At 39.5% G+C, this 10,690-nt stretch overlaps 2 protein-coding genes across 2 annotated transcripts in view; both read right to left on the bottom strand.

The window, feature by feature from the left end:
• Positions 1-3,009: 3,009 nt before the first annotated feature.
• On the bottom strand, positions 3,010-7,896 carry ccdc82 (coiled-coil domain containing 82). Its single transcript, XM_042218717.1, has 2 exons — positions 6,599-7,896; positions 3,010-5,090 (listed from the first exon to the last, which is right to left on the bottom strand). The coding sequence occupies exons 1-2, from the start codon at positions 7,151-7,153 to the stop codon at positions 4,923-4,925; spliced, it is 723 nt and encodes a 240-aa protein (XP_042074651.1). The 5' UTR covers positions 7,154-7,896; the 3' UTR covers positions 3,010-4,922.
• A 160-nt stretch (positions 7,897-8,056) lies between these two features.
• Positions 8,057-10,690, bottom strand: part of wdr91 (WD repeat domain 91) — a 13,458-nt gene continuing 10,824 nt past the window's right edge. The window contains exons 14-18 of the mRNA XM_005917009.3: positions 10,184-10,292; positions 9,948-10,060; positions 9,721-9,828; positions 9,430-9,519; positions 8,057-9,325 (exon numbers count right to left, since the gene is read on the bottom strand). Coding sequence (XP_005917071.1) covers positions 9,161-9,325; positions 9,430-9,519; positions 9,721-9,828; positions 9,948-10,060; positions 10,184-10,292 — 585 coding nt within the window. The 3' untranslated portion in view covers positions 8,057-9,160. The remainder of the gene's footprint in view (positions 9,326-9,429; positions 9,520-9,720; positions 9,829-9,947; positions 10,061-10,183; positions 10,293-10,690) is intronic.

Here is a 10,690-nt window from a genome sequence, read left to right as displayed (position 1 = left end):
CCTGGGGCCAGCTCCCCCGCTGACCCCAGTAGGCACTCCCATAAGCCTTAATTTAAATACTACATTTAAAATTAAAATCAAATCAAGTCCTTTTATTTCACTAGCACATTTTGAAATAAAAGAAGCTGACACAAAGTGCTAATTTCAATTATTTTCTGTTCAGTATAGAATAAATGTGAAGGACTATAAAATATTAGAAAAAACACAATTTAAGTACATTTTACCAAATTAAATATCAATTTTGTATTATAATTTTTCATTATTATTTTAACTGCTGTAACAAAAGAATTTCTCAAATATAGGATAGTGCATTTGTCCTCTTTTATTTATTATTGCAGAAATTACCATAAGACGTAATGTTTTATTTCATAGCACAGACCTGTAGATTCATGCATTATGTGTTAGATAAATAAAGACTTTCAACACATAATCTCTTGGTCAAAAAAGAAGAAACTTTATTATTAAAACAGGTATTTTCAACACCGTGAGTTGGTCTAAAGAGCTTTATACAGCAACAAAAGACCAGGAATACACTGGAAACAGGTAAATACACAGCACTGATAAGTACCTATAATGTGTGTGTATTATCACTACACTGTATACCATACTGAGTCCTTATCTCAAAAGAAACAAGAGTCACAAGGCTCTCAAACAGTCTGTGGGTTCAACTTTAGCAGCTGGAAACTCAACTTAAAAACATTCAGAGTTTCTCACCAACTTTGACGGAGGCTGCTGAGGTTCAGACACATCATGTGTTTTTTCCTATTATTACGATTGCACATGAATGCACCTTTACAAACAGGAGAAGCAAGGATTTAAGAAGAAGGATGGAAAGAGAAATTTCTCATCATTTGTCCATTTTTGTTTTAGCACATGCCTGTGGCCTTTAGAAGACTTTACAAAGGAAGAAATAAATAGAAAAATACAAAATAGTTTTGGGATAATTCACCCACATTTCTATGTACAGGAACCCCCCACCAAAAAAAATGAACCAGGTGGGATCATTTGATTTTTGCAAACAAAATTTACTGATGGAGAAATGTCCATAATTTCAGATCAAACATAGTCAAAAATCAAAGAAGTTTTACTTTATTTTACACAGTTAGAATCTTATTTTGATAGTTCTGTCCATACTTCCTGTCAGTTGTATGAAATTCACTGCCACAGTCGTCACGTTTCTTTAAACAATGCACAAACATACTGGACGAGCACCATGTGCTATCTGTCAAAAAGCCCAAAAAAGCTTATTTTAAACAAGGACACTAAAAATTAAAAGTCATGACTTTTCAACTGTCAGCTCTAAGAGAAATTGTAAGAAAAGGAAGGGGAAAAAAAAGTTGTGTAAAAGTATTTTACACAACTTTTATAATGCACCCCTACCATCATAAGGTGACGCCAAAAGCCTGTTTGATGACTATGACTAAGCACATGTTACTAATTACTTAGTGTTGAATTGTATGGCAAAAAGCTACCATAAAGTTGAGTGTACCAGTCTTAAAATAGTAAATACACAACAACAAGTGACCACTGAGAGGTACAGGTAACATGTCATCACAACCAGTCTTGGTCATTTGAAAGTTGTTTGGGTTTAAACAGCTGCCACTGAATATCGCATAATACTTCTGATTTAAATGCAGTAAGCTCTGCCAAACTGATAATTGGCAGTTTAGCACACAAACATGATGATAAGCCCAATCGATCATCAAAAGATGTATGTGAGATTTATCAAAGAATTCCAGATGTACCAGAAAGTAGCATAAGAACAACCTCATTGACTTCTTACATCACAACGAGCTCATATATTTGGGCCTTTTAAACACTGGTAATCTAACAACAACAACAGAGTGCCAACTTAAACATTCATGATGACATACCAAGTGATGACCCCCTGGTAACTCCAGGAAGCCAGTGCTCAAATGCCAAAATTGCAGTTCCTCTAATGTCCACTTGAGGCTTCAAAAGCAAGTTAATCTCCCCCATCTCTCATGTTAAATGCCCAATTTTACAGCAGAAATAAACATGTTTTGGAGTCTGATACAAGAAAACTGTTTCAGTATCTGACGAGTTTTTCAACCTTCATAACAAATGCACAACCATCACCTTGGCTAACTGGAGCTTTTTTTAAAGCAGATTTGAGTGGTTAAAAAAGGGCAACAGGACTTCTTTAGGTTTCTTTAGCCATTTCATTTTTCATCCAGGAGGCTTTTCCAGTTCAAATTATGAGAAATGGCATGTGTCATTACCGTCACTGAGTCCAAAAGGTGGCACCTGTCTAAGACAAGTACTGTCAACTAGGGCTGCACGATTAATTGTTAGAAAATCGCGATCTCGATTCATACTTATGTGCGATCTCATTTCCAAATGACAACGATTTAAAAAAAACAAAAAAAAAAAACAAAACAACGACGACTGTACCGCATTTTGATCCGCGACGTACTCTGCATGAAAACAAGCGCTCACTCTTCCTGCTCAACAAATGACAAGGGCGGAGCCTTATACCACGTGATACAGAAGCTGTGCCGTGTGATGCTAAAATTAGCAGAAAGAAAAACAACGGAGAGCACGTCAGGGATGACGAGAAAGTGACAGGGAAAATCCGTCCCGGTCAACCACCCAAACATCAATAACGGGAACCTTATACAGCGCTTCCCTATGAACGTCGAACTCCCGCAGGCACAAAGAAATTACGGAGGCTATCACTTATCACCTGACCAAAGATATGGCACCCATCAACACTGTGCAAAACGAGGGATTTAGGAAAATGATCAACAACCTAGACAAACGCTACACAGTGCCGTCCCGCAACCATTTTTCTATTGTTGCACTACCTGCTCTATACACGCAGCGTCCAGCAACGGAGACGGAATTTCAAGCAGTACAACATTTTGCGGCAACAACAAAACGTGAGACATTTGTTGTTTTTATGTTTATTTATTGTTTTTATGTTCAGTCTCAACTGTTACGAAGTTGATGTGCAGTAAATAAGTGCAATAAATATTTATACTGGAAAACAGAATCGTGATCTCAATTCTAAGCCAAAAAATCGTGATTCTCATTTTATGCAAAATCGTGCAGCCCTACTGTCAACTACTTTATTTTTAAGCACTCAAGACTACCATGACCTGCACAACTGAGAACCTATGCAGGCATTTTTAATGCAGTTACTGACAAATAATTTGGTTTTATCTGTGATTTATTATGGGCAACCACTATACTGCAAGTGTACCAGGAAGTAAGTATAACGATATTATTATGTCAGCAAAGTGAACTTGCAGGAAGTCTTCAAAAATCTTGTGTGGTTCAACATTCAAAGGTATTTAGCTGACAATGTAATAACAGAAACAGAGACCGCTGGAGATAACAGACGGACAAAACTATCAAAATATGTAAATATTTTTTCAAAGATAAAGCAACAGATTAAAAAGCTGCTGTACAAGAAAAAAAAAAATCAATTGGTCTGCGAGGCCTTCACACTTACTTAGAAAAGATTGGCAAACAATCAAACTCAACTTCAGGAAAAAAAAATGAAAGAAAAAGAAGGAAAGTGCAACAGAAACGAGTCAGAGTGCTGTCGGTTACTGAATGTCTCTAAATACTGCAATACCCAGAATCCTCCGGGGTCGTGAAATCAGAGTTTTTTGCATATTCACAACACTGCCATCAAGAATTCAATAAAGACTCACACCAGTGCCTTCTGGGAGATGCAGTCGGCTTCTGTCTTAAAGCTCACACGCAGTCATAATGCAACGATTACACTCAGTGATGTGATGTGGAAGCCCCGCCCACTAAGCAGCTCTTCCCTTTTGCAGGAAAGAAAGCAGCTTCTGTGCTCCACATCCAGGAAAGCTTTCGCTCTGGTTTTAGCTTCACTAGCTGATCTGCTGCCACAAATTTCATCTAGCTGAACTCGAGAACCGCTCACTGGCTTTTTGTTGGACTTGCAAGCAGAGCTCTGACTAAAACAACAGGATATGAGCACATTTCTGTATTTTTTAAGGCTAAAGTAGCAAAACATCTGCTGGTTCAAATATGCAAAATATAACCCAGATGTGTGCCTGTGACTCAGTGGCTGCTGAGGTCCACCTGTGCCAGCTGCCAGCTGTGTTTATGACTTCTGGGCCACATCTGGTGATTGCCAAATGCCAGAACTGAGCGACAAGAGGGCCAAACGTGGGCCAGAAAAAAGCTGATTTTTTTTAGTTCAAAAGGAAAAAAAAACAAACAAACAAAAAAAAAAAACACATCTTATAAGAAAGCTAATTTCATGCGAGCAAAGTGTATATTGAATATGTACGTTTTTGGTTTTTATTTTAATCACGCGTTACACACACCTCACAACCAGCTGCATGTAGTGGCCTGTGTATTACTCCAGGACTCATTTCAGTGAAAATAAGACAATTCAATGCTGGCGACTTGTTTTTGCTCCTTTCACCGGTGGGCTGTGAGTTTCAGATGGACAGCTGCAGGAAGGCTGTGACTACCACTCCCAGATAAAACCTTTTAGTGTTACAACAATGAACCAAAAAAAAAAGCTAATAAATTATAATAAAGATTTTGCTCTAATCGTAAGTCACGCTGATAGTGCAGGCCACCTGGTTGAATCCAACTTAACCATTATATGGTTTTGCTTGTGACGTCATACAGGTCAGCAGTGCTTGGAGCCTCCAGCTGTTGGCGGATTAACATGGAAACATCTGCAGCATGTAAATAAAACTGAGCGCTCAGCAGATCAGCAAATGTTTATATTTTCAATCTAAAGCAAAAAAGTACCTCACACTGGGGTCAGAGACGCTGTCCACCTCCTCTTTTCTTCTTTTTGTTGCTTGTTACAAGTGTTCGTTGTCACAGCAACAACATAACCATGAGTCCTGTACAGATAAACACTTTTGCATCATTTTTAAATGCTATTATTTCTCTCAGGCTTACTTCTCCTCCTCCTCCTCCTCTTCTTCTTCCTCCTCTTTCTCTTTTTCTCCTTTGTCTCCCCGTGACACTTCTTTCTTTCCGTCCTCTTCTTCTTCACCTCCTCCATCTCCATCACCATCTGCCTCATCCTCTGCTTTTTTAGACTCTTCCTTGTCTCCTGTGCCCTTAAACAATTTAAATAAAACCCATTTTACTCATCACACACAGGTATAAAGCTTTATTGGGTATGAAGTGCAATATATTCTTATAAACTTGGAAATCTATTGGAAATGAGCCAATCCATTAGTATAAATTAGTGTTCCTTGCAACCTTCTCAGTTTTCTTTTCAGTAAAATGCATGTTTCTTTTTGTTGTTTCCATTTTCTTTCTCAACTTTTATTCATTCTAAGGTTATTATAAATTTGCTAATTTTCTCCTGGAACTTTGACCCCTTTTTTCTCATAAATCTGTTTGTTTTCTCTTGTAAATTGACCTTTTTTGCCTCCAAAAAAGTGAATTTTTTCATTAGACTTGCCAGTTTTTGTTAACGTAAATACATTTACTAATTGTTGTACAAATTCTGTAATTTCTTTCTTATAAATTGGTCATTTAACTTTTATTCTAAAATCTAACAAAATTAATAATGAACATTTATTTGTTATTAATTATTATTAACAATAAAGAATTTTATCTTGTACATTTTTTTACGCTTCACGTAAGTGATTTTTTCCTCTTAAACTTGCCAGTCCTTTAATTTAAATACATTTTCTAGCTTTTTTATGAACCAAGGTTTTTTTTTTCATAAATCTACCTGTTGTTGTGTTGTAAATTTGCACATTTTTAAAAATATTTTCTCTCTCTTTTTTTGGCAAATGTTTGTAGTTTACTGTAAATTTGCCAGCTTTAGCAAACTCTTATTCCGTCTTACAGATTAACGTGTAGATTTTTCCTGTTCAAGTTTTGAAAGCACATTTTTCTTTGATGTGAATACATTTGTGCCAAAAAATGATCGTCTGCAAAAAAAATAATTTTTTTTCCGGTATTTGCCAAAAAAGTGATTGCTCGTATAAATAACTTGCTGGTCTATAATATGTTAAATATATGTCAAATGAATCCCACAATGAATGATATCAAGTCATCCTGAGCCACTAACAACATTCCTGTAACAAGGCAGAAGCTACAATCAGTTTTTGGCAGTGACTTTTATATATTCTTTATTTATCCAGTTAAAAAAAAATCTCGTTGACATTAAAAATGTCTTTTGTAAGAGTAATCTGTCCAAGAGGAGACCAGATATTGCAACAAATATAATAATAGATCTGTAAACATATTTTAAGTGGACAAAAAGGACCGGATTGGTTATAATGTAAGTACAATAACACAGATTTATAAAGCTACTTAAAAAAAATGTAATTTTAAAATTTTATATATAACCCCTTTGTAAACCTTGTTCACCGAAGTCTATTTACCGTAAAGATGTTGCACATAAAAAACACACGGAAACATTGGAAATTAGTTTTTGGCAGGCGGTCACGTTTTGGCACAACACCGCTCTTACATGAATTCTTTCAACTTTATCTCATATACCTGCGCTTTTACCCAGAGGTGAAGCCCTGTTTGTTTTTTGCTCGTCTTTCCGTGTTTCTGCAGAAGCACCTGCGCTCCTGTGTATGACGCAGGCGCTCAGGTGTACCTGCTTCACGCGGCTCCTCCTCCGGCTCGGGATGCGGGCCTTCATCCTCCGGGACAGCGCCAGCAGCTTGTTATGTCTCTGCCTCCTCTTCGCCTTCTCCGCGTCCTCTCTCCGTTTCTCCTCCGCGCGGTCCGAGTCCGACTCGTCCTGCCGCTGCAGCCGGCTCCTCTTCCTCGGCTGGACCATCCTCTTCGTGTGACTTCCGTCGTCATCTTCGTCGTCGTCATCGTCGTCCTCTTCATCCTCGTCGCCGCGGCTGGACGACGAAGAGCTGTCGTCGCCTCCCAGGAAGGAGCGCTTCCTGCGGGTGACAGAGCGGCTGTCGTCGCTGGAGGTCCCCCCGGACTCGCTCCGGTCCCGGTCCTCCTGCTCGCTGTTGTCCTCAGGAGAGCTCTGGAAGTCGGACTGTGATCCGGAGGAGGAGGACGACGAGAAGGACCCTTCGTCACTGTCGTCCAGGATGGAGGCGGGCAGACCGATCTGCCGCTTCTTCGATGCGGCTACTTTGGTTTTCCGCATGGACGCGAACATTTTCCGCTTGTACAAACTCTCCATGTCTGCACGCGGTACCGGACAGTAGTGACATGAAACGGAAAAGCGACAGCAGAACCGGTCTCGGTGCACGCAGGCTAACGGCGCAGCTAGCCTCGCATTAACGACATGCTATTTATTCGCTGAAACACGCAACATGGCGCCTGAATTCACCTTCGTGCGGAATTATTTTGTAGTCTTTTCACATAAACGGACCGTTTGCAAACGTTACACTGAGAAAATCCGCGCTGAAAAGGTCACATTTAAAGGATTTTCAGTCCCTGAAAATGCCTGTGTGTTATTGTTGTGGCTTCTGCTTCTTCTCTAAAAATAACTACAGCACGCATTCGTACACACCGCCCCCTACGGCGAAGAGCAGGCGCTACACCTGCAAACTGAGCAGAAATTATCCTAGCACTCCTAACACTTTCCACTAAATTAAAAAAAAAAATAGTCTGGGGAAAGAAAATTGTATACTAATAAAATAATAATATGAATCTATGAAAATAAAATCTAAATCTACAGGAAGTGACTGTGGCTAACATCAATGTTAATTTTATTTATAGGTGTGGTCAGGTGTTTAAATACACTCCTCACGTTAGTTGTAAGCCACCTTCTAGTCTAAAGCACATTTTTACCAAATATTAGTAGGGGTGTATGTAAATATTTGAGTCTGTATGTTTACTTTTGACCCTGTTGGGATCAGAGAAAACCCAAAATAAGTTCAAATGTGTGCACCCAGTTCTTGTTTTTTAAAGTCCATCCATTTGTTTCCGCTTATCCTTTTCAGGGGCGCTGGAGCCTATCCCAGCTGTCTTAGGGCGAGAGGCGGGATACACCCTGGACAGGTCGCCAGTCTGTCGCAGGGCTAACACATAGACAGAGACAACTAATCGCCAACCAACCACTCCCTCATTCACACCTATGAGTTTTTTAAAGTCATTAAAGATATATGCTGTATAATCATTCCACCCTAGAAAAAGAATTAATTAAAAGCCCAAAATTACCATGACTTTCATTCCCATGATGACTGTGTGGAAACCTATGACACAACTGTAAATGTCACATTTCATTACATCTAAACTGAATAAGAGATTAATTAGGCTTCAGTCATATAGGTCACATTTGTAAACACAAACATTTGGAAGGCTGGGAGCGTTTCGGATGTCACTGTGAGTCATTCAGACACCACCTTTTTAAAGTGGTGTTTTTGGTACATGTAGCTAGTTCACATGCCTTTGCCCTCATTATAAAAACAACATTGAAACTAAAAAAAAAACCCCAAACAAACAAAATAAAAAAGCTAAAGTGAAAATTTACTGATTGGAAAGAAAAAGAAAAGAAAAGTACAAAACTGTTATGATTCTGTTATTTACACTACACATCTGTAAGAATGAAATCAAACATAATACAGGATAAAACAAATTCAGTGTACAGTTTCTCTTGTGATAGGTCTTTTTCTTTTACTTTATTACCTTTTTTATTTTATTCTATTATTATTTTATTTATTTGGTTTAGGTTAAGGGAATAAAAACCCAGAGTGATCCTCCAAATATTTACTTGTAACATTTTGGCTCGTATAAGAAAAACTTGGACGTTTCTTATTCCAATCAATCCAAGTGGCGTCTCTCACTCATCCAGATCATTGCAGTCTAAAGGTCTTGAGATGAAAGCAACTGGACTTCTTGTTTAGGTTCTTGAAGACATTTTAGAAAGGTGTATTCAATTCTCCATGAAACGACTTCAAGTACCTGAAAGAGGTCGAGGTGCTGTTGACTCAAACACTTCAAATGCTGCTGAGTGTCTGTGAGACTGCTGAGGAGTTTTTCTTCTCCCCAAAGGCCTGAAAACACCAACAAATACAGCTTTAACAAAAGAAACGAGCTCTACGGTGGAACCTTCAGTGAGATTTTAATCCTAATTTGATTTAAAAACAGGTTTGTTTGTATCATGAAACATTCCTCGAGTCTTCCTTTCATCTCTGAAACTGCACAGACACACAAGAACAGAGGACCTCCGTTAGGTCCCCAGTCAGGACTTCTGTGCTAGAAGCGTGCTCAGTTTGATTTTCCCGTCCATGGAGGCTGTCAGGCAGGTGCCGCAGTCCACTGCTGAGCACCAGTCGACGGTCACCACTGGTGCTTTATGCCCCCCCAGTGACAGCACCCTCTCCAGAGCTGACTCCCCACTGGCCAGCTGGAAGAGAGGGGACCAGGAAATTTTTTAAAATACAAAACACATTTAAAGCATTAAAGAATGCTTGCTTACTTACTTACAGACAGACATGAAGGTGTACTCACTCTGTATATGAGTCCACCGGAGCTAGAACAGGTCAGGACGTGTTGACCTTCAGAGTCAAATGTGAAGAGTCGACCTCGAGGGACTTGAACCTGAACAAGAATTATATCACCAAGTTAGAAAAAAGCACCCCAAATTGTTCACTTTGGTGATTTTACTTCTTTGAACTATAAAAAATGTTTTCTTATGAACAGAGTTTAATTTACTTTGTAGAATTCAATGTTTTCTAGCGAGCTTTGGTCATGAAATCAAATGAAGTGCTGTCTTGAAGATTAACCAGCAGGTCTGCTTACTTGTTTGTAGCCGCTGTACCCCGACAGGACGAAGGGCCCGGTGGCGTCCTGAGGTAAAATCTGCTCCGACTGCTTAACCCCACAGCGATGGATGTTCCACTGGATAAACTGCACGCACACACACACACACACACACACACACACACACACACACACACACTTTCTTGACTTTCCTGAGTAACATAAGGAGAACAGACGGAGCTACACTAGTTCTGGCTTTCACGCACCTTGCCATCTTCTCCGATGCTGAAGACGGTATTTTCATCATAGCTGAACTCCACACTGTAAACTTCCCCATCGTGAGCTCTCCAGCTCATCGCGCTCTCATACCGCTGCATATCTACAGAAGACAGAGGACAGAAATGTATTTAACTTACTTGGGTTTTGGTAAGTGACAGCAAAGAGGCCACAGATTAATCCTCTTTGAAAATAATCTTTGGATGAATCGAGTATGAACGCAGACCAAACAGTCTGATGACTCCGTCAGCGGCTCCAGTCACCAGCAGGTTTCCATTGTGATTGAAGGCTGTGCAGTTTATGGCTACTGGTTCTGGCTCCAAAGAGAACTGGAGCTGAAAGACAGAAAGTCAGAACATTATGCTACAGGCAGGAAATAAAAAGAGCAGTTTAACTAGTTTAACTGTAACTGTCAAGGAAACTGAATTGGAGCTCATAGTCAGGCACATAACAGAGGAAAAGTTGAGTTAATACCCAAACCTTTCTTGGAAACAGGTTTCAGGTTTGCCAGAGCAGTCAGGTAGCCTGTTTAAAATGTGCAAACACAGTTTAAGCAGCACCTATAGGGCTGAAGTGCCAAAAACTGCAGCTCTAATCATGTCCACTGGAGGCTCACTCTAGCAGTGAATCAGTCCCATAGACCAGGGGTGGCAAACTCCAGGCCTCGAGAGCCAATGTCCTGCAGGTTTTAGATAACACCCTGGGTCAACACACCTGAATCAAATGATTAGTT

Source organism: Haplochromis burtoni, unplaced genomic scaffold (assembly GCF_018398535.1).
Source record: "Haplochromis burtoni strain Fernald_Lab_line unplaced genomic scaffold, NCSU_Asbu1 Contig_22, whole genome shotgun sequence".
Classification (NCBI taxonomy): domain Eukaryota; kingdom Metazoa; phylum Chordata; class Actinopteri; order Cichliformes; family Cichlidae; genus Haplochromis; species Haplochromis burtoni.
Note: the sequence above shows the minus strand (reverse complement) of the source record. Positions and strands in the feature narration are given on the sequence as shown.

Excerpts from the sequence above, each read along its gene's own strand:
- ccdc82 (XM_042218717.1), bottom strand. The coding sequence starts at position 7,153 with ATGGAGAGTTTGTACAAGCGGAAAATGTTCGCGTCCATGCGGAAAACC. Across the intron at positions 5,091-6,598 it reads GGAGGAGCCGCGTGAAGCAG|GGCACAGGAGACAAGGAAGA; the intron begins GTACACCTGAGC and ends AAATTGTTTAAG.